Here is a 24,609-nt window from a genome sequence, read left to right on the forward strand (position 1 = left end):
CATGACAGTTACTAACGGTGCCTGTTATCCGTGAAAAGTTTCTTTTGTGACATTCCCATATGTCTGCAAGAGTTGCATCCAAAATGCCCAAGGGCAAAATTTAATCCATAGAGGGGAAGTAGGCCATGGTCAGCTATTGAAAAACTGTCAACAAAGAGTGGGCTGCAGGCTTCTGACTGCTGAGTTCACTCCATAGCTCAATTCCCTCGGCAGATAGCCGGGCAGTAAATTATCCTGCCAAGGGATTACAGTGAGGGAAATAATCATTTAAGCAGATGGCAAATTAGCTCATATGTGCAATAGATTACTAAAGTAACAACCATTGTCATAACCATGACGTGTGAAATCCTACATGACATTTACAACAAAGTAAGGTGCCCACAGGGAAAACAAAATGTCATCACTTATGTCCCACTTAAAGCTTCCCCCCCTTTTTTGTTTTTACTTCTCTGTTTTTTAAACGTTATCGTCACGTTAATGTTATCTTCACCCTTAGCATTACCGAGAGGCGGTTTCACATATGCTGAGCATGTCGAGTTTTTCAGTGAAACATTCCCTCTCAGCACATAGCCAGCGCCCACATCGTGGAAAACAAATGTAAGAAATAATTTCTTCACACCTTTCTATGAGACATCTGGTAATATATGATGATGAGACATCAAAACAGTGAGAGTTCTTCCATGGCCTGTAATGATTTGGTGTTTTCCTCATCTTTTGCAATAAACTGAAAAATTTCCACACGGGCCTTGACATCTAAATGTCACGCAAAGAGTTTCCTTTTAGCTTTATTTACATTTATTACACCCTCTGCATGAAAGGTACACTTTTCTTCCTCTGTTGCTCAATGAGGAGACCTCATCTTGTCTATCTCGGAGAGGAAATTGCTCAACCCTGCAAGCAGTTTGAATATTTTAGGTGACGTAGTTTCATTTTACAGCTGTAGTAAAAGACAGTAGTTTGTTTTTTGCACATAAAATAAAATAAAAACCAAAAAGTCTTTTTCAGGTGATATAGATTTCAGTTCAAAACAGTTTGAAACAGTAAAACTTGATATGTTTGTTTAACCGTGCTGGTGACCATCCTGGCTAAAGCTACCAATGAAAGGATCTGTGCAGCTCTGAAAGGTTTCTACTTCTGAAAGCTGTTCACATAAACTCCCATTGTTACACTCTTGTTCATCTTTCATTTCTTCACTCTCTTGATTTCCTCCATCCTCGCGCCTTCGCATACTATTCCAACCAACATTCCTCTCCAGCGTCAGATTCTTTTCTCTTTCCATTTCCTCTGTCTGTTGAGCTATTTGTTGACTGTTGAGGTAGATGCTGCTGTGTGAAACCATGGTGCTGGTGTCTCTGGACGGAAGATGAGCATCCATGTCTGCATCCACCTCCAAGAATGTATTCGGAGGAGGTGTGTGGTGGACTGACAGCTGTTCGGGGAAATGATTTCGTCCCTGTGACTGGCTATGCTGATGGCGATGCTTCTTCTTTCGTTTCTTTGCAGTCTTCAGGTCCAGTGAGGCATAATTCAGGTCATTCTGGAAAGGCTGGTTTCAGACAACACAGACAAAAATAGATTGATTGTAAAATTGATTTCAGGTTTTGCTTTACTCTGCACCGGTTTCTGCATCCTATTTAGTGGCTCCTGTGTATGTTCTCATGTATTTGAGTTTGTCGAGTTTATTTTTAGAAGGCTTCAGGCTTAATTGTGTTCATTGGTTCACAGCTTTATTGACCACAAAGAGTCTCTGGTGTCAGTTGCCTTCCGTTTTGAAAGCACTTCTGTAAGCATCAGTTCAACTGATTTGACTGTTGTATTTTTGCACAAAATGTAAGTATTTAGTTTTAGATTGAGCTGACTTCTTGAGTATAGTCAGATAGTCAGTGCAGAACATTATTATACTGTGTGAAATACTGACAGTTGAAGTCCATTTTATGTCATAATATCTATCTTAGTCTCCTTAATGGTTATAAAATGGTTGTAAAAGAAACGATGTAACTGAACTTAGTGTCGAGTTTGGTCAAAATCATAACTGCAAACCGTGTGCAGTAGGACAAAGTGAAAAACAAGTAAAATGAATTCCTACCATCACAAAAAATAGAAAGTAGAAGGAGGGCACGGCAACTAATCAGTTATTTTTGGTTACAATTGTATCTTCAGTTATGGAAATAAGGTAAAATGTTTATTGCGCTGCATTCCATTTCGCAATTTTGTTCTTGTCTTTTGTAATAATTTTGGCGCGTCTCTTTACTCCAGAGCAGTACACTCTTAAAAGCATCAGGCAGTAACAGATTTAGCCAAGATGATGAATAGTCTTTGTTCAAATTCAACAATCACAAGTGCTCAACAAATGAGCGTTTTAAAAGTAAGCGACTAACTGTGTCAAACAGTAATTATTTTGATATTTCTTCTTTAATTGAGTAGCGCCGACACAGAAGCATAATGTGTCATCCTTTCACATTTTTAAACGCTATCAATCGACGCGCTAATTTTACATGACTAACATATATTTCACAAGTCACATCATCAGCAAGTAAAGTAATCAATGAAAGAAGTGTAAGAATGACAGAAGAACTATATACACAAGTTACAAGTGCCATTCACATACATTAGTGTGCAGAATACTGTATGTAACAACTCAAAGGAACTTCAAAGAACCTGTGAGTTATGCAGTTAATAGAAATTCTGTAAATAAAGATGGAGTTAAATGAGCTTTTTATTAATTTATGAGAGTCTTATTAGGGTATTTCAAAGTCTTTACTGGATCATGTAATAGGAATATGTTAATCCACTAAAATACACTTGCAGATAGATTTGAATAAACTTATGAACAGCACTTACCTTCTTACTTTCTCTTGTGCGTTGCATGGTCATCATCTCATAGCAACCCTCTGCAGAACCTGAAGTAAAACACAAATAATGTTTTCTTTTATTAACAACAATGCCCTTTGTATCATATTTGATACATGAGTTTCTGAGACCTCGTCAACATGATCATACACAACATGATATAGCGAAGAAAAATTGTGGATTTTGTTTTAAGGGCTAATAAACATCTCAGTTCCAAAAAATCAGAATTTTCTGGCTATTTTTTGATGGGTTGGGTCTTACAGGGTTAAACATTCGGACGGAATGCTAATAACAAGACAACTAAATTATAAGTCAACAATTGGGGGGATGTACAATTAAGGCAAATTTGCACATGTTAATCCATTAAGTTTTAGTCCATATTAAAACATGTTTTCCATGTTTGTTTTTGCCAAAAATGTTTTTGTATATATCAGCAAACCATACACAGTTATACATTAAGGTATACAAGTGTTTCTTAATGCTAACGCACTGATTTTGTCTTGTTTTTTTCGAAACGAGTCAGAAAGCAGACACACTCACTTCTTCTCTCTGTGCTGATGTTGCCATAGATTGGATTTTCCTGTTGCTCATGATGATTGTGGGGATTTTCCCTCTCCTCTTGATGATTAAGGTCATGAAAATAATGCCCTTCATTGTGTGACAGGCTTCAAAATATGAAAGAACATTTGGACAGTTTGTTTAAACAATGTGATGCTATTTGCATATTGTAATTTTATCAAAAAATAAAATGAAAATACTCCAGTATCTATTACTGTTACTTACAATCAAGTGTTGTCTATTGGACTAAATAATACATTGCCAACAAAATAAATAAATAAACAAATATATATTAAAAAACATACGTTTCTTCTTCAGAAGTGTGGGGGCAGCAGGATCCATTTTTTTCTGTGTGAATAAAATATGTTGCAAATTTACAGAAAGTAAAGAGTGCGTTAGAAATAACTGTGAATACATTTAGATTACATATCACCTTACCTCTGCACAAAATAGTTCTTCGCTTGATGCAAAAGATCACATTGAGGCATAAAGAGATCGACAGGGCCACAGATAGCAGCGCCACGGCTACAGTTAGAATATCTACTAAGAGACAAAAACAAAATGACCACTAATATTGAAAAATGACACATTTTAGAACTCAGTGTTCATATTTCAAACCTATTTATTTTCTTGCGCTGTCATTAATATTACAACCCCCTTTCTATGCATCACAGTATCAAAGAGAAAAAGAAATGATTCTAGCATGTTTTCTAAAAACAATTAGATGCTTTAACATTGTTGGACAAATCCAATCACTGATGGTGAAGAGGAGAATTTTTAAGAAAACTACGACCTTGCATACTTTAAAGCCTGATATGGCTACTTTATTATAGTTATTAACGTATACAGCTTCGAGTGTTTCTACAAGCGAAGCGTCGTAGGTTTGCTTTTCAAAAGTAATCTTTCCCTCTCAGTTTTGTTCACAACTAGAAATTATTGACAAATTTACATAAAATGCTTTTGCCATGTTCCCACAAGCACAACATGCTTAACTACTGTAGACAAAGAACCATACGATTACATACATATATACACAGACATGATTACTAACTCAGTCAGCCTGGAGTTTTGACTTTTATCTTTTGTCCTGCCATAATCATAACATAACTAGAAAAATATTTTTCTAGTATTTTGGAAAATAGCAAATTATACAGAATTATACTTAGCGATATACGACGTATGTGAGATATGAATAATGTTGTGAAATATACATATTATATATATATATATATATATATATATATATATATATATATATATATATATATATATATAGATATAACAGATATGTATAACTTTAAAATTTCTAAAAGGTCTTCATATCCTACCCATATTCCAGCCGTCTTGAAGAAAACGTGTTCTCTGTCTGATACGACTGCTCTCAGGTTACAGGGCATCACGTTGTTTAATCAGTGAGATGTGCAACACTGTAGTCTATTTTTACCCTCCCTCTGTTACCTCGCTGGTATCACGGTACTTTGAAAACTGAATGTTCTTCAGTTACAAACAGGAAGCGAGGTAACCTCATTCTGAGGCACGCAGTCTCAACACTACAGTGGGATACAGAATAATTTCATATAGATCGCTGTATTATAATATAAACATGACAACTGTTTAGAAACGATAGCAACTTTAATATTGTTTGTCACAGTTATAAACAAATACAGTAAAAAACTATCTACAATAAGAAAGCAGAGAATTTCACACAGACTGGTCTGCTCTCAACGTTAGAGTTAAAAAAGAAATAAAGAGTCGAAAAATGGTGAAAACCACAATGTGGTCTTGAACGATAAGCTCACATTTATAGTGTTCTGTCAGCTGTATGCAAGGGCCATTGTTACGTATGCTATGTATATATCAAGAATTTAAATCTTGCATAGACGTAGCGCTTTGTGGTTTAGCTGTTGTGGTTGGAAAATAAGAAAAAAAATGCAGTTGTGAAAAGTTTCCCAGAACATCTACATACGTGAGTGTCTGCAGGGCAGATAAACACAAATGTCGATGGCTAAATAAATATAAGCAGTATCCATTTAAATTGCTCATTAAAACTTAGCAATTCATTAACTCAAAGGATTAAAAAATATATTTAAAAAAACATCAGAGAACTTCACTTGTTAATGTTTATGAAACCCATACTGATTCATATTTTCTTTCATCAAGTGGTTGCTATGTTTCTTTTAGCCATTAAGCCCATGTGGTTTGTGGTTTTAGCCCTGCTTTGTGATCATGATTGTCGCTCTGCGGTACCTGTGGACAACAGGGGTCTTTGATATTAAGACATTTGTAACATTGTTGCATCAACTAAACATACTGAGCTAAATTAGAGAAAATCCTTGGGTTTCTGGGCAGGAAATGCCTCGTCAGACTAATGAATGAAGTATTACAGCAGAAGCAGCATTCCTTTGAAAGATAAAGAAACTATAGAAAGTACACCTTAAAAAGTTCTGTCACTGTGTATGAATTGGTAGTTTATGGAGTAAGCAGTACAATATTTGAAACAATGTCACAAGAGAAAAGTAAATAACACAAACACGGTTTAAAAGTCAGTTTAATGAACTTTAATATGCGTTCATTTTCAGCTATTGATATATTTGGGTGCATTTTATACAAAAACAAACAAACAACCCCCCCCCAAAAAACCTCACAAAGTATATACACAGAGCCACATTTGGAAAATTTCCTGTGACTGGTTTGTAATGAGTAAAAATAACTTCATTCTGTAACTCTCAACATGACCAAGAGAGGACAAAAATTTGAGTCATTCATATTTGAGTCTCTGTTAAAGAGTTGCACCTTGAAATGGGAAAAGAGTCTGTCAGAGTCTCGCTGTGTCTTATTGCTGTATACTTCACTGGAGGTGGAGGGGGTTTGAACGAAGGCGGCGAATCCAGCCTACAAAGACAGAGTCAGAGTGCAAATATTGACTTGTGGCATTGTTAGACAGTTAGTTGAAACCAGAAAGCATTGAGGCAACTTTTGTTGTGATTTGGCGCTATATAAATAAAATTGAATTGAATTGAATGTGGAGGTATGTATTGTAGGTCATGTGTGTCTACTGGAAAATTTGACAGATATCAATATTTTTGAGGTCATTGAGGGTCACCCAGTGCACGACCCTGTGCAGGTGTGGAGGACGGTTGAATGCATAGATAGTAAGGGTTTTACCTGGTTTTTATAACTTGTCTTCTAAAAAGAAAGCCAGCCACGGCGATCAATACCAGCACCGGAACAATGATTACCACCAACAACAGATGAATCGGTGCCGTATCTAAGAAGCAGATTGTGAGAAGGGAAAATGTGATTATTTGTACAGCAACAGCTGCAGTTTCTAACATATTGATTGTCTTGCTCTGGTGAAACCGAGCAAAACTTCAACAAATACTGATAATAAATGTAAAGCTACAACGCAGAAACTTTCTGCCTCGAGGCAGAGAAGTGTGTCTTACAATCCTCCCCCTCAGTTTGTCATGCAGCATCCCTAGAAGTAGATGCTCCTCTTAATGAGTTTTCTACCTGGGAAAGGCCTCTAGCCGGAGGCTGAGCAATATATGATGAAGATGCAGATGGTGAAAGCAAAGAATCTCTGGCTTTTCAGGTTTTGCCTTTTGAGCATTTATATCTGCTGTTTGCCTGTTTACAAGCAATTTTTTTCCCCAACACTGTGACCTTGCCTTGATATTCACAAACCGAAGTGCTCACTTTGTTGGTAGTCCCCAAAGAAAATGCACCAAATGGTCTAATAGCATCACTAACGAGCTAGAGGCAGACTGGCAATGTATAAAAAAATTCTCACATCGTACCGATACATGTTTAGATGTAAATAAAGTAAAATACTGCGGTTTTAAAACTTTACCCTTATTTTCATTTTCTCCATATTTATCTCCAGATGAAGGTCTTTCAGGACTTTTAAAAATGTTTCCTGTGGTGCTGTATTCTTCTGGCGTTGCTGAGGAAATGCCCTCTGGTTGCTCTGTATGTACCTCAGTCTCATTCCTCATCTCATCACTGGCCGATTCTTGCGTTGAGGTCAACATTGTGCTAGGATAGCCTGATTCTGTTGTCCTCTGGACAGTCGTATTGAACAAATCTTGGGTGTGAGAGTGTGTGGTAGGGGATGCTGTGACAGAGATGTGTGTAGAATTTGTAAAAGAGGTTATGTGCTCATCAGCTGTGATTGTAACATTTGTGGTGTTTGGAGCATTTGTAGCAATGAAGGGGGTCCGATCTGTGTGGGTTGAAAGCTCGGGGGTTGGTGATGTTGTAAGGCTGATGCCTGCTGATTCAGTCAAACCCTGTGGTGACACTGTCAAGACAGTGAAAGAAGAAATAATCCTGTTATCAGAATGTACTGTGCAGATTGGTTGTGTCTTCATATTGTAGAAATCTGTAGTCTATCCATCACATTAGAATCATGCTAGCTTGCATTACTGTTTACAACATACTTCAATCTATTGGGAAATAAACTTAATTGCTTGCTCGCCAACACTCAAACTTTACGGTCAGAGCCTCGTATTTAATATGAGATATAGAGCTGTGTGTTCAATGTATTTCCCAAATGTAAAGCTATTCATTGAACCTGCATAAAGAGTAGGGATTATAATTATAGTTGACGAAAACTTTAAATTACCCAATGAAGAGTAATACATCATTAAAACACGGCTCATGTTGGCATTCGGGAGAATATGCATAATCAATACAACTAAAATATTTCAAGTATCTAGAGTTTGGAGCCTTGGGCACAGATTTATGAGGTAACGGTGTTGGCATGAATTTGCAATATCAATAGTACAATGTACAGGTGTTTCTTTTTAATTAGGACAGTTTCTCTTCTGAGTGTCAATTTTAATGCTACCGTGCCTACCCTGATATATACACCCAGAGAGGTTTGATGTCCAATGAGACACAACTGAGATGCCATAGTTTGATAATGTACATTTCTATTAAATTTAGATGAGAGCTACGGGAAATTGTGACCTATTTCGACGTTTTCAGTTCTACATTTGCTGTACTACTCCAATCTGACCAACAGACTGTGCTCTTACCCCATATCACGATTCATAGCTGGTGTTGAGCTACTGTTATAGTGTGCAGTGCGTTGTGTTTGTGTGTTTGTGCTTGTGGTTTGAAACATAGAATGAAAGAACGGGAAGTAAGTTGTGACGTCTGTGTGGCTACTGTTTGTATTTTTTTGTCACGTATTCAAATTCTCATGAGAAGCGTCTACAAAGGATGAAAAAGTAGACAACTGGGGATTATTTTCCTAACTGAGCACAGCCGGCTCACAGCACTCCATCAAACTATTTAACCAGTGGTGGCAGGCAGACCACATGCTGCTTGGTTGTATTGAAATTTAAACTTTTGAATTATGTTTTAGCTGGGTGTATTTCAGTATTCCTTCAAATCCCAATGGACAACCGATTTAAAGCAAATAATTGAGTTTCTTTTTCTTTTTAGTTTTAGTAGTTCCCAATTTATTCCTAGTTCCTTCCACATTCTCATAACATGGCTGGCAGCATCACAATCCTTTGAATCTCTCGCTTTCCCTTCAGCTAATTAAAAATTAAAATTGAGTGAGCTACAGTATAATAACAAAAGTTCAAGTATCAGCTTTCTGGTCCAGTGCAGTTTATTAAGTCATTCAGTCTCTTGGGCCCTCTACTAGATTGCTAATCCAGCCCTCGGGAAATGATGAAATTGAATATGACACAAAGAGGCAAACAGCAGCAATGAACTGAAGACGCTCACCTGTCTTCAAACTTGTGGTTGTCGTTAGCACTGTGACCACAAACTCTTTGCTTCCTGTGTTGACAGTCAGTGTATAAACCCCTGCATTAGCATCAGTCACCCACCAGAGCTCCAGAGATTCAGTCTCTGACAACAGTTCATCATTCTGGGGCAAAGCATGATTATGTAGCACATAAAAACCTTTTATTTTGAAAAGAAGTCAGAGTTAAATTCAGTTTTAAATTCCAAGTTTCCTTTACCTTGGTCCATCTGTACTTTGCGTTTGGAAATGATGTGCAGCGAATTGTCACATTTTCTCCATTTTGGACTTCAACAGTGCCATTCACATCACACGTTATTTTAATGTCATCTATTGAGGAAAGCATGAGATTAATTAGATTTGTTGATCACACAAAAAACGTAAAAAAAAAAAATCAACCGACTGAGTGATGTGAAAAGCACATTTTGTAATATGTCTTCTGCCAGTGTTGTGATCACAACATCTTCAACTGAACAAAAGAGTGTGTTGTGTCGTGTGTTATGAGACAAGTAATATGAAAAAGAAAACTGTCTTTTAGCAAAGCTCCTAGATGTGTTCTTTTCGTTCTTACTTGGATTTGCTGAGTAAATAACTGCTGAGATTGGCAGAGACTGAGTGCTCTGATGCAACCACAAGTAATGTGAAATATATGCAATACAGCATTAGATAGAAAGATGTTGTGTATTTCTATTTAAATATTAAATCCAGGGTGGTCTACAAAGTCTGGTTTAGGTACTTAGATATGGCTTTGTGTGTACTAGGTTCTCTTACCTTTGATTATTAGCTGTGTTTTAACCTTTTTGGATCCATCAGGAAAGGTGGCCATGTCACAAACATAGATGCCTTCATCCGATTTCTTCACATCAGAAAGTATTAGATGGGAACCCAGGACATCTCTACCGTTCTTCTCAATCTGGATGGTAATATTTTGCCAGAATAGATGGAATCCATAAAATTGGCTGTGCAAACCCAGCTTTGTAGTTTTATTTGTTTCCTTACTCCATTCAATGCTGACAATCTTGTTATCAGTAGCACTTTTTAAAGTGCAGGGTAAGGAAACATTCTGGCCCACTACAGCTTCCATCTTTTCATAATAGAACAACTCAACACCCTGGATCCCTGTCAGACACATCAGATAGTGTTAGAAGTGACAAAAGTCAGGACACAAAATCACTTATACTTTGAAGGTGATAAAATAGACTGCAGTCTGCTGGGGTGCAGGCTTAGGATTATAGTAACACAGCTTGTCACACCAGAAGCCAAAACATATTTCAAAACTAATGATAAACATTCATCTTTGCCAGTATATCATAACCCCCCAAAAACATGTGGATATCCAGAATTACCTTGAATAGTAGAAGCAAGAAGTAGAAGACAGAAAACTATTCCCAATGCATTTCCAGCCATTTTTGAGGTCCCCAAACTCATTACGACAAATCAGACTGTATCCATCGAGCCTGATTGAGGCACTCAGGAAAGGCAGAAAGAGTAGAATGTCAACTGAGGTTAAAAAATGGGGCAGAAACTGCGAGACAGGATGGCCTATCTTTACAGGAAGTCGCATAGAGACAGTGACTCATTCGTGTATTATTGAAGCTTTGTGGTAAAAAAGAACCTGGTGCAAAGCATACATTTGCAGTAGCATGTGCTTCAGTCACTTCTCCTTTTGTCAGGACTAACTAACAAGAGTCAGACTCATATCATTTTAACAAGAATGATACCAAGGGGACACACAAACCCAAACAAGAAAAAAATTAAAAATGATTTAAATTAAAACCAACTTCTTAATGTGTAGTGTTTGGTTGATACATCAGTCCACTCAGACCTCATCTTTAGTATATCCTTAATACACCACAGATGAACAACGACATGTGACATAATATGTTGTGATATTATTTAATATAACAAAAACAAAATCAAAATGAAGTACAGCGGTTCAGTCTTCCACAGGATTTAGGAGGGTAAGTAGCATGCAACGCTACAAACAAAAAAACATAAGAGCAACATTGCAGACAATTAGAAAAGAGCTCAAAAAGTATGAGGGCTGTTAGGAGAAAACCTCTTTTCTCAAAAACAAACATGGCAGCACAAGGTAGCACCTAAACAAACCACAAGACTTTTGGAACAATGTCCTTTTGACACACAAGGACAAATTGGAGATGTCTGGCCATAACGCCAGCAAGAGTCGTGTAGAGTCACACCAGCTGTCAACCACTGTGGTGGAGGGGAGATGATTTGGGCTTGTTTTGCAGCCACAGTTCACCTTGCAGTGATTGAGTCAACCGTAAACTCCTCTGTAAACTCAGGTATTCTATAGTCAAATTTGAGTCCGACTGTCCAACACACGATGTCAAGCAACAGGACAGTGATTCAGTGTATTGCAGTGGCCCAGTCAAAGTCCAGACAGGAACCACATTGAAATGCTTCAGTGGGATCTTAAGAGAGCGTGAATAAACAAACGTCTACAAACCATAATGACTTGAAGTAAAGAAGAAATTTGCAAATATTTCTCTATGTTAGGTTCAAGGTTCAAGGTTCTTTATTTGTCACATGCATAGTTATACAAGTATAACACACAGTGAAATGTAACCTGACACGCTCCTCGACATGTGCAAAAAGGGGGGGGGGGGGGGGGGGGGGGGTAGAGGAAGAACATTATATATATATAGTATATAGATGAATAGTGTGAAAAAATAATAGTCACACAGAAAACTCGTTTGTCACACAACACAATAAAGTCGCCTGAAAATAAAACACAGTCACAATGTATAATTAGTATGACCATTGTGAAAAACACAAATAAAACTAGATTGTTAAATGAATAAAAATACATCGCTGCAATCAAAAGAATCTATCTATGCATGCCCGTCACACATCTCAACAGACACGAGCAAATAAAAATATCTTTCCTAATTTAATTTATTTACTTTTCAGTGCGGGCTGTTAGATGTAGGCCTCAGAAGACAAAATGTGCATCGACATATTATAGCAGTTGGCTAAATTGATTGCCTTATATTATCTGTTTGGTTGGCGGTTAACGTCTCCAAGCAGAAGTAATTATAAAGCTCGTCACACTTGCTTTGGGATCAAGAGATAAAAAAACAAAAAGTATTACAGAAATAATGGGCAATTTTCAGCAAATATGATTTTATTACTCCAGTAAATAATTTGTTTATCCCATTCATTAGAGACGAGAAACATTGTTCCTGTAAGACGTTGTGTCACAATACTCAAATCGTAATGCATAAATTAATTCTTCAAAGAAAATTGAATCATTTGCATGCGGCTTTGTGAATGATAGCTTCAAATAGCTATATCCAATTAGCACAGATCATAAGAATAAACTGGAAAATTTGTTTAAATCTTCTAACCAAAGGCTGCAAGGATACATGTGTGTAACTAATGAGGGCTGCAGGCCAAGTGAAAGCCGATAATTCCGAAAAATATTTTCGGAAAATTACTCTTCAGGGATTTAAGATTAAGAAAACTGTTGGTAATCTTATTTGATGAATAAGTTGCAACGTTTTAGAGACTGCAGCTTTTTTCAATGTCAAATCTGTGGAAGCAGAGAGAAAGCACTTGTTATTGATATTAGGCCCCCCTAATGCTGTTTTAGTACCCCACAATACCTACTGCTTTCCCACATATTTACTTCTTCACATAGTGCTGGAAGTCTTTTAATTAATTTTGAATATTTATTTTGAACTAAAACTCTCTAAATTAGAAGAAACTGCTGTGAACCATACCTGTGCATATGCTATACTGTGACTGGCTCATATGTTTCACAGTGTGTCTCTCTTATAATTTAACTGATGCCAGTACGATCCAAGTTGCTTTTTTAAAAAAATCTATTTATTATATTATTAATTTAGTTATTTGATAATAGCAGCATCACTTCCACTGTGACTCACAGAAATCTCAAAAATTTCTGCCAATCACATGATCCCTGTGATTACTTCATTAAGTAGTCCAAGAAAAATGTGACAAAAGAATGATAAGTATTCCACTAATTAGAATCAGCGTAATTTTAAATCACTAACCACTGTTCCTGTCATAAAATAAGAATTAGGTGAAAATGAATCATTCTCTCACTCCTTCTATTAACTTACAATTAAAAGAATGAATGAAGAAAACCTCTGTCACTTGTTTTAGTATGCTGTTTCTGCCTTCTTTGATGTGCTGAGAAGGAATGAAAGTGCTCTAACCTGCTGTTGCACCCTGCCCCTCTTGCACACACTATTACTCATAGTCCCAGTCAGAGGTCATGTCTGCTCAGAAAATCTCTGGGCTTCCTAGATACAGGGGAATTGCACTTTTTGCAGCCTATTGCACCAGAACACTAATTGTAAACCTTGTGTGCGCGTGTGCGTGTATGTGTCCGTGTATGTGGGGTGAATTTTTATGCACTGACCTCAAGGGGATATGTGACACCTATGCTGTTACACATTCACACATGCTGCATTGCTCACTTGGACACATTCAACGCTTGGTTTTTGCTTTGAGCACAGTGTTATCTCCGAGAACAAGTGTGGTTTTTAAAGGCAATGCATTATTAAAATTCGAACATGTAGTGGAGATTGACTACAAGCCAGTCGGAGCCCTGAGAGACATTTTATTTGTACTGTATCTAAATCTAAGTGTAAGTTTTGCTGCTTTCATATTGTGTTCTTCTGGTACAAACTAATTAACACGTTTTTGACCTTTTGTGAAACTTCCTCAGTATTGATTATAGCGCTTTATCTTCAACTGCGATAGAGTGCTGTAAAAAAACAAACCCAAAGCCTTTCTGATTTGTTAGTTTTTTGCATGTTAGTCACACTTTAATCATCAAAGAAACTTTAATATTAGACAATTATAACTTGAGTAAATGCAAAATGCAGTTTTAAAATGATGATTTCATTTATTAGGCAAAAAAAAAACAAAAAACCTTGGCTGTATGTGAAAAAGGAATTTTCCCCTAAATTTAATAACTGGCTGTGCCACCCTTGGCCACAAGAACTGCAATCAAGCATTTATGATAACTGCCAATGAATCTTTTACATCACTGTGGAAGAATTTAGGCCCACTCTTCTTTGCAGAATTGTTTTGATTGAGCCACATTAGTGGGTTTTCCAACATGAGGGCATGCCAAAGAATCTCAATCAGATTGAAGTCCAAACTTTAACTACGCACTCCAAAACTTTCATTTTTTTAACTGGTGGAGTTAGAGAGCTGAAAATCCTACAAATAGTCACGTCCTGAAGCAGCAAAGCAGCCCCAGACCATCACTCTACCAATACCATATTAGGCTATTGGGATGATGTGTTTTAGGAAATGCTGTGTTAGTTTTATACCAGATGTAATGGGACACAAACCTTCCAAAAATGTTGACTTTTGGCTCTTCAAGTTGTTTTGCAAATGTGAGACCAGCCTTTGTGTTCTTTTTGGTAAGCAGGGGGTTTTGCCTTGGAACTCTCCAATTGGTGCCATTTTTGTCCAGCCTCTTTTTTATTGTTGAATCATGAACTCTGACCTTAACTGAGGCAAGTGAGGCATACAGTTCTTTAGATGTTGCTCTGTTTTCTTTTCTGAACTCCTAGATGAGTTGAAGGTTCACCACTGTTTTCCCTATTTTGGGATGATGCCTCTCACTGTGGTTTGCAGGAGTCCTAAAGCCTTAAATGGTTTTGTAACTCTTTCTAGACTGATAGATGTCAATGGATTTGACATTTTAATGTGTCTTTAGTTTCTTGACATGATGTGTTGCTTTTTGAGATCTTATAGTCTACTTTACTTTTTCAGAAAGGTTCTATTTAAGCGATTTCTTGATTCACCAGGTCTGGCACTACTCAGGCCTGGGTGTGAATAGTGATATTCTAAGGAGCTTGGATAGAAAAGTGCCTGGACTTCTTTAAGTTTCCTTGAAGACGTTCCATCTCTTATCTGAGAAGCTTCTTTAGTTCTATAAGCAATTGGTGGAGAGTCCCAGATTTTTATCCAGTTTTGAGATCCCTTCCCAGGCGCCTTAACGCCTACTCACACCCTGGGCCATTTGACCTCAGTAAATCACATGATAGGGTGAGGCTAGGTTTCACAATGGGTTCATGGCTGATTGTGAACCACACCCATTTTCACACCTTGGCTTGTGTGATTAGGTGGAGGAGTCCATGACTCTCTTGGGGACATTCCCTTAGGGCTTAAATCTGGGACTCTTCACCAATTTCTCTTAGAATTGAAGAAGCTTCTCAGATGAGAGGTGAAACGTCTTCAAGGAAACTTAAAGAAGTCCAGAAAGTTTTCTTTCCAAGCTTCTTAGACTTTGATGACCTGGATGACTGAGAACTTTCACAGACAGACTAGTGATATTGAACTCAGCTTTCCTGTGATTATACACAGTTAATTAATGGGGTGGCAATTACCTTTTCACACAGGATTACTTAGGTTTTAGATACCTTTTTCCCCCTTGACAAATAAAATCATCATTTAACCCTTTAAAGCCGGTCAGAGCAGGCACGCTCCGTTTTGCGTAACTATTTTTAAATCCCGGTAGCACTGCAACCACATAAGCTAGCGCAATAATTTTTTTTGCATATGAAACCAGAGGAGTTGTACTTACATCTTATGCCATCAGCTTGTCCTAGGTCACAGTTTCCTTCCACATATAGCTTTGCAAAAACTGCATAAAAAGCGCTTGCAGCAACAAAAACATAATATTCCAGAAACACGCTTTGTCGATCCGATCAGCTATTTGTAACACTTCCTACGTCCATCAGCGCGAACTATCGCATGTCCTCCATGTCCTGCCCAAAACCGGAAGTGACGTCATTTTGCGGAAATGTAGTTTTTTACCATCAGGGCCTTATGAGCCTATACTGGTGTTTTTAAAAGTTATGTTTGACTTTATGACTTTCTGTGTCGTTTGCACTGCTGGAAATAGTTTATTTTGATGTATATGCTGTTTTTATTTGCAAATTTCCGTTATAATATTTATTTATTTATTTATAATATTTATTTATTTTTCGTTTTTCCTGCAGTATATAAAAATTGGTGTATTTCAAAAATAAAACTATGAAGACACTCAAAATAAATTTCGGGTGGTGGGAAACTATTTTGTTCAACTTTGGCATGTGGTGAAGGGCAGACTGAAATCAGACGGCTGGATTAAGACACAAAATCTGGGATTCTTTTATTACTCCCCTTATTTGTAGGGAGGGCACTGACCCATTCAGAAAATGACGCATTTACAATGATTGCTTTCACCTCTTTGACTGTTGCTCAGGTGTTTCTTTTATGTGTGTCTAATATTTTCAACTCTCTGCCCAATATTTTTGGGAAAAAAAGTTCACTGTTTCTTTTGAAGGATAAATGGAGAGAAACTCTGAACAACATTAAACTTTGTGAAAGTATGACATTTTGGAGACCGTCATGAGTGGGAGTTTGAATGAAGAGGAAGGGACAAATTGAGTAAGGCATTGTGCTTGATAAAACGTTGTTTTATAACTTGTCAAGACCGCTGACAATGGGCTGCAGAATGAATGTCTTACAATGCTGAACAGTATATGGGATTGTAATGTGGGATATTTAAAAAAAAATAGAAATGCAACAATTTATTCATTACTCATTCAAATTCAAATTCAAATTTTATTTGTCACGTACACAGTCATACACAGTACGATATGTAGTGAAATGCTTGGACAACTGCTCGTGACCTAAAGAAAACAAAAAAAGGAAAAGGCTATGAATAAGACAGGAAATAAATATGAAAAATTAAAAAGGGTAAATTTAACTAGGAAGGAATAGAATATAAATTAAGGTTAAAAATGAAATAACTGTACAACACAAATTAGAATGAAGGGTAAATTTAACTGGGAAGAATAAGATAAAGATAAATATATAAATTAAAGTTGAAAATAAAATAACTGTACAACAAAATACACAATACACAATATAGAACTATATAAGAATGTATGAAGAAATCTAAATATAAATAAATATATACACAATAACAGCAGCTGTACAAGTATTAACCGGAAATGAAGAATATAGTGACCAGTGTTGTGCAAAACCAAAGTCCAGAAAGTCCAGTGTGTGTGTAAGAACTGTATGTGTGGGTCAGTACTGTGTGGTGGTGTGATTGAGAGACCGTATCGCCTGCGGGAAGAAGCTCCTCCTCAGTCTCTCTGTGTTGGTCTTCAGGGAGCGGAATCGCTTTCCTGACCTCAACAGAGAGAACAGTCTGTTGTTGGGATGGCTGAGGTCCTTCACGATCTTCCTGGCCTTGGTCCAGCACCGCCTGCTGTAGATTGAGTGCAGGTCAGGGAGCTCGGAGCGGATGGTGCGCTCAGCTGACCGCACAACCCTCTGTAGAGCTCGTCTGTCCTGCATGGTGCTGTTCCCGAACCAGGTTAAGATGTTTCCCGCCAGGATGCTCTCTATGGTGCACGAGTAAAAGTTCCTGAGCACCTTGGAGGGCAGTTGGAAGTCTCTCAAGCGTCTGAGGTGGTAGAGACGCTGACGGGCCTTTTTCACCACGGTGTTGATGTGACAGGACCATGACAGGTCCTGCGTGATGTGAACTCCGAGGTATTTGAAGCTGTCCACTCTCTCCACTGGGCACTCGTTGATGACGGGGGTCTGGTAGTTCCTCTCCTGCTTAGTGCTGAAGTCCACTATCAGCTCCTTTGTCTTACTGACGTTTAGAAGGAGGTTGTTCCTCTGGCAAGAAGGAGGTTGTTCCTCTGGCACTCACACACCTCATAAAAATGAGAAGCACCACCAGCAACTGTCATTTTAACAGCTGAACTAATCACAACCACTGACATATTATGAAAATTCCCTCACTAGTGGCTGCATTTCTTCTAATATCCAATCTTGAAAGATATGAATAAATTATTAGGTTAGTTATTCAGTAAGTTCGTTAGCTGTACCAATTTCTTCATTTGTGATCACCTATTCTGGTCAATCACAAATGAACCAGACTAGTTATGTGTGCAGTATACCTGAAAGATAGGACCTTTTGATGCTTTTAATCATTTGAAGCAGTCAAGTGAGGAAGACACTGAAATCAGTGTGGGAGAAAGGAAAAACTGTTTTCAGAAATGATCAGTGGGTTGGTTGTGAGGGTGTTATTTATGCTTTTGTGCCCCCAAAATAAGCAATTACACACTCACCAGCTAGTACACTAGTCCTGAGCTCAGTTCTGCCTTCAGAACTGCCTTAGTTCTTCTGATAAATTCAACAAAGTGCTGGAAAATTGCTCATGGCCGGAAGTGTGCCAAGCCAGTATCCCCACATCATTACTCATCACCATGTTATTTTTTTTTTTAATTTTCTGTTGTCTGAATTTGGTGTGCTTCCTGTTCTTAGCTAACAGGAGGGCTACCTGGTGTAGTCTTCTGCTGTCTTACCAGCTTCAAGGTTGAACATGTTGTGCAGTCAGCAATGCTCTTCTGCATACCTTGGTTGTAAAGACTCATTATTTGAGTTACTGTTGCCTTCCTATCAGCTCAAGCAGTCTCACCATTCTCCTCTGACCTATGGCATGAAATCTTCTCCTTGAGTTCACCAGAAAGTTTCTCTGTAAAGAGTTTAAAACTTTCTTCCTCCTTCTGGTGCTTAGTTTGAACTTCAGCAGGCTGTCTTGACCATGTCTAGATGCTTAAATATATGGCTGCAGAATTAATCACATTTTAGTCCTCATCATGATTTTGACCTCCCACAATTCACGGAAAATGATTAACCAATACTGACTGACTAGCATGAGTGATACCAAAATGCATATATGCATATATTAGCAAAAACGTTGCACAAAGTAAGCAGTGTTATGTTTACATGAAAGTGTCACAAAAATCAAAGAACAATCATGAGAAATGATTGCGACCTCACTATTGATCAAACTATGGTCATGAGAATTTGCATATTAATGATCAAGGAACTGACCTGCAGTCAGCTGAGACTGAGGGAGTCACTTGGATGAGTGATGAAATGGTTCTCCCACTGAAAACGCTACGTCCAAATGAACAGAATCAACTTTTGGGGCTTGTTCAAACTAATTACGATAATAATTGTGCAGCTCTATTTCAGTGGCCAGTGAGTGTATGGCTATCATGGGGAGGGTTATGTCAGGTAGATGACTGGTTGTGGCAACTTGACCATCCATCCATCCATTCGCTTCCGCTTATCCTTTTCAGGGTCGCGGGGGGCGCTGGCTCCGCGAGAGGCGGGGTACACCCTGGACAGGTCGCCAGTCTGTCGCAGGGCCAACACACAGGGACAGACAACCATTCGCTCTCACATTCACTCGCACATTCACACCATTCACACAATGGCAATTTGGATTTTCCAATTAACCTATCCCCTCAAGCTGCATGTCTTTGGACGGTGGGAGGAAGCCGGAGTACCCGGAGGGAACCCACGCAAACACGGGGAGAACATGCAAACTCCACACAGAAAGTAAGACCCCGGCCTGATGTTGGAATTGAACTCAGGACCTTCTTGCTGTGCGGCAACAGTGCTAACCACCGTGCCACTGTGCTGCCGCAACTTGACCATTTCCCACTAAATTCTAATCAGTTTGTACATAAGATCAAAGGAAAATCTTTTTTAATTTGAAAAAAAATTACATTCTGAGATGTAATGCAGAGAAGAATAGGAGAGCCTTGCATTTGCAATGTACAGACGACACCCTGAAAACATAATGGTGAAAAAAAAAACATCAGAGAAACTTCAGATCAACAGAAGAAGATTATGTCTTATGGAGAGATGTTCTACATACAGACCAAACCAAGTAGGAGCAGAAGAATTACAATATACATTTTTATTCAGTGCCATCAAGAATGACAAAGAAGCAGAATAGCAAATCTCATTATACAACCAAAAACCGCAAACGGTATCTCCAATCTAATGTGATTATGCGAGCCCACTCAGGACTTTTACAAAATCCAGCAACACTTGCAGCTTCTTTAAACTCAAGACCGCATAAATATTTTACATAACAAAAAGAGATTGATTTAATTGGGTGGACAACTTTGTTTTAGTTTGAGTTCACTTCCTTTCCTTGTGAAACACTTTAATGTTTTCACAGTCGCACCCTCTTTTCCGTATACTGGAAAGCTCATAATAAAGCTAAACTTAGTCACGCACTGTTGGTTCTCTCAAAGCAAATCAGTGTTCTTTAAAAGCCATCAAAATGCCAGCTGAGAGTTGATAATCCCCAATTATCCCCTGGATATGAATAAAATATCTCTATCAAACAAAGCGTAGAGGATGAATAAAAGTGGAAGTGACAGAAAGCTAGAATTTCCAAAGCGTGATATATTTTTTTCCCATTGCTATCCCTGCACAACAAAAGAAATGGCATCTAGCCACTTTCCTCTAGTGGTGTAGAGGAGTTTATTTGTGGTAAATCTGAAACAATTTTCTTAGCTTATCAAGCTACTAAAACAAAGAGCATCAAGTGGGATTTCTTCCATGTGAAATGTATTAAATTCTCTTGTTTATCTTAATTCCCTTTATATGGTTGAGATATGCTTTTCGCTTTAATGCCTCTCGCATTTAAACTCATCACTTTGACAGCACAAAGAGATTTTGTTGAGTTGTAGTTTTGTTTAGTTATTATTATAATTCTTATAGTTCGACAACACTCTGGCACATAATGAGCCATGTTCTCATTGTGATGCTAAAGTGCCTTAAAGTATCCTATTTGACTTTGTTCATTTTTCTCTGTTATACAGAACCCTTCCTCTAATGTCCCAGGGCTTCTTGTCTGAATGCAGGTCTCCTGGGAATCTGATTTAGTGCACTGAAGAGAAAGTAACTCAACATATGAGAGCCTCAGGCAGCAACTGTTAGCGCAATCCCATATTTGGCCTCTTACTCCAACTTGTACTTTACTGTCTTTTCCTTCAGCAGTCTGCTTCTGTCTCTTTCTATAATATTTTCTGTTGATTAAGGTTATATGTGCCTAATGGAAATTTATTAGTCACATAAATTATTTTTCTTACACCTGTATAAGTCCTGATGCTTACTTGGAGCTGCAGCAGAATGCAATTGCTTTTAAACCAGGCAGCTTTTCTTCCAAGTTGTGAAATAGCTACCGTACTGCACAATAAAATGGACACGAAGCTGTTTCAAAGACCTTCTGCAACCCTACCTTTATAGTTGGCTTTAGCTCTGATTGTTTCAGTTTTCTTGACAAATTTGATGTATGGTTTAATTTCACAGCTATCAAGAACCTTATCTCCAACAGCAGCAGGCAGCTGTTTAAAAAAAAAAAAAAAAAAAACGGAAAAAAATATTACTGTCATAACACATTAGTGGTTTTCACCTCCCTTATGGAGTTTTATCTAAACTGTCTTTTTCAGTCAAGTATATATTTAAAAAAAATTGGAAGTTAGCAACGACTTAAAGGTACTAACTGCCAAGTTTGTAAGTTACTGTTTTACTAACAGTTTTTACTCGTGTACCAGAGTTACACTTGGAAAAAAAGTGGTTGGCAATCATGGCACGACTAAAATTATTCGTTGTGAGCTCTTTTTACCTTGAAATGGTTGCTTTGAAGACGGGGAACAAGTGTGTGATTGCTTGCAATTGGTTGCCGTCTTCACACTGAGTTTGGTCTGTCAAGATAGAAATAAAGTGCCAATAAGATGTAGTCTACTATCAGGTTTTTTAATTTGTTTGTTTGTTTGTTCGTATGTATTTGTCTTGAAATGTGCTGCCTCTTGGCCAGGACTCCCTTGAAAAAGAGGTCTTTGATCTCAACGGGACATTCCTGGTTAAATAAAGGTTAAATAAAATAAAAAAAAATTTAATAGCATCAAATTGTCAAATCCATGTAATCTGTAGTTATATAGCTAAATGAGATAAATTGGTGAAAATTGCAAATCTGTTGCATCTACATAAACAGAAATTCACATTAAAAGGAAATTCTCATTAACTACTTACATTCAGACTCCAGCCACAACCTCAGATGTTACCCAGATGTTGCACGTTCAAGCCCTGGGCGAACAGTTGGTCAATGCAACTAATTATATTCAATCACCTAACGTACTACCGTCTCTATTCTCTAATATCTTGAGACTTGGGATCTATGACTAGGAGTACACTAGCTTTTGACTCTCTCAAGCTGGATTTGTGTTGCCCCATGCTCTCAACCAGCTGCACTAAAATAAAATATTCATAGGCACATAAACTTGTTATTATAATTACATATAATAGTTATAACCCGTTTGTGCCATATATCTACAGGTATTATGATTTCTGCAAAGCAACATATAATACATTTCTGATTGACAGTGACTGATGTGGTTTCCTCATAAGTTAAAGTCATAGAAACTAATAACACTAAATCATCCAAAATCTTAATTCATTTGGATATATGCATGGCAACGAACAGAAAATTCTTGCCTGACTGTTATAAGGTCAGATCTTTTGTTTGTAATTATTCATTATGATATTTGAGAATGTTTACAATGTTAACAAACTGTCGAAGGATTTGAGAATGCACATTGTGAATCAAGATTAGTAGAGAAAGGTATGGTAACAAAGGAATTAAATCTTAAATAGCTTAAAAATGCATTTTTCCTTAATTGAAATGAGATCATATTAGCAATTCTTTAACAACAATTTCAGCTCCTGCTCCATTTAGCATACTTTGTCTGTTAATGTTCCTTACTTGGTATTCAGTAGCACGAGCACACGTGTGTGATATACAAAGAACTGTAATAACTGAGAAGCAGAGAGCAACTCTTTTTTTCACCCAGAACAAAACAGCAGCAACAAAATATTCTTTACAAACTCTTCTGTAATAATACCTTTGAAAAATGTTTCCATTTCTGAGAAAGCAGTTTCATGATGGTATTTTTCTTTCAAGACATTTCTATGTACCTTCAAATGTACAGATGAGCACACACAAACATTGTGGTGCAAGGACTGTGGAACACAAAAAACAGTGTTGCTTTTTGTGATTACTTTTGATCACATTGATTCCACCAAAGGTCCCCATCCAGTGTGAAAAATGTCATGCTACGAGGAGGAAAACATTCTACTTCTAGAGAAAATGGCTTCAAAAGTCTTCAAAACCCTTATAGACATTCTACCATGTTTATTTTACAGTCATGTGGAAAAGAAAGTATCCACAGGACTCTATGCAGTGTGTACAAAAAACATAGTTAAACTGCTTTCTGAGTAAAAGGGTAAATAGCAGCCAATTTCTGCTAATCAAATGCAATTAATTAATGGATGATGTAATCCATTAATTAAGTGTAATCACCTCAGTTTGCTGGTCTGGAAAATTCAGACATGTATTCGCACAATGCCACAATCTTTCTTGTAGTGGCTGTCCCCTCAGATCATCCCAAAAATAGATCACGCAATGGTCAACAAAACTGCAAAAGCCCAAGAGCTACTTCATCTCACACTCTACAGTTAGCCTCAGTTAGAGTGTTTACGGTTAAAGTTAGTGACAGTACAATAAGAAAGAGACTAAACGAGTTTGGCTCGTTTGGAACAGAGAAAGAAAGAAAGATTCGTCTTTTTTTTTTTTTAAAGAACATAGGAGCATGGCCTAGGTTTGCAAAGTTACATCTGAACAAAGACTTCTGGAACAACGTCCTTTGGACAGATGAGACCAAAGTGGAGAAGTTTGGCCATAATACACAGAGCCATGTATGGAGAAAGCTAAATGCAGCATATCACCACAAACACCTCATATCAGCTGTAAGCACGATGATAGAAAGTTGATGATTTGGGCTTGTTTTGGAGCTACAGGACTTGGACACCTTGCAGTGATTGAGCTGACCATGAACTACTCTATATAACAAAGTATAAAATATGAGACTGTCTGTCTAACAGCTAAAGCTTTTTAAAAACTGGTGAACCACGACAATGCAGCAGCAAATCTTAAACTGAAAGGCTTGAAAAGAAAAGAATTAAGGTGTTGCAATGGCCTGATTGAGATTCTGTGGTGGGACCTTATCAGCTCTGAAAGACCTGAAGTAATATTGTAAAAAAGAAAATTCCTCCATATCAGTGTAAGAGACCAAAGCGAGAAAGAAAACAACTACTTCATCTTATTTCTGATAAAGGTGGTTGTACAAGCTGTTAAATGATGTGGTGTACTTAGGTTTTCAAAGGACTGCGTAACATGTGAAAGCCTTTTCTTATGACTATATAGACTTGTGTGACAATTTTTAATTCAGATTGTTGTAAAAGCAAGAAGTCAAGTAATGTTTATGCAGTAGAACAGCCTCCTAAAAGTTAATACTTGGATAAATTCAGCCAGAGACCTCTAAATCTTCTCAGATTTTGTGAGTCGAGCGTTCATTTAGCCACATGGCAACGTGTGCTGCACTCATTGTCAGCTGACGAGAGAAGCTGAAATGCGAGTTGAAGTGATGCACCAATTACTGACTGACCGTTTCCCTTTCAAGAATCTGTTTGTGAGTGAAGTAGATCCA

At 37.6% G+C, this 24,609-nt stretch overlaps 1 protein-coding gene across 1 annotated transcript; it reads right to left on the reverse strand.

The window, feature by feature from the left end:
- Positions 1-6,103: 6,103 nt before the first annotated feature.
- On the reverse strand, positions 6,104-10,635 carry LOC308387402 (uncharacterized protein). Its single transcript, XM_080867411.1, has 7 exons — positions 10,519-10,635; positions 9,944-10,291; positions 9,393-9,502; positions 9,154-9,298; positions 7,262-7,711; positions 6,574-6,676; positions 6,104-6,300 (listed from the first exon to the last, which is right to left on the reverse strand). Exons 1-7 carry the CDS (start codon positions 10,598-10,600, stop codon positions 6,171-6,173), a joined length of 1,368 nt encoding a protein of 455 aa, XP_080723537.1. The 5' UTR covers positions 10,601-10,635; the 3' UTR covers positions 6,104-6,170.
- Between the last annotated feature and the right edge of the window lie 13,974 nt (positions 10,636-24,609).

The sequence above is a fragment of the Rhamphochromis sp. 'chilingali' genome (genome assembly GCF_963969265.1).
Source record: "Rhamphochromis sp. 'chilingali' genome assembly, chromosome: 19".
Taxonomy (NCBI): Eukaryota; Metazoa; Chordata; class Actinopteri; order Cichliformes; family Cichlidae; genus Rhamphochromis; species Rhamphochromis sp. 'chilingali'.

Excerpts from the sequence above, each read along its gene's own strand:
- LOC308387402 (XM_080867411.1), bottom strand. The coding sequence starts at position 10,600 with ATGAGTTTGGGGACCTCAAAAATGGCTGGAAATGCATTGGGAATAGTT. Across the intron at positions 10,292-10,518 it reads TCTTGCTTCTACTATTCAAG|GGATCCAGGGTGTTGAGTTG; the intron begins GTAATTCTGGAT and ends TGTGTCTGACAG. Across the intron at positions 9,503-9,943 it reads AACACAGCTAATAATCAAAG|ATGACATTAAAATAACGTGT; the intron begins GTAAGAGAACCT and ends TTTCCTCAATAG.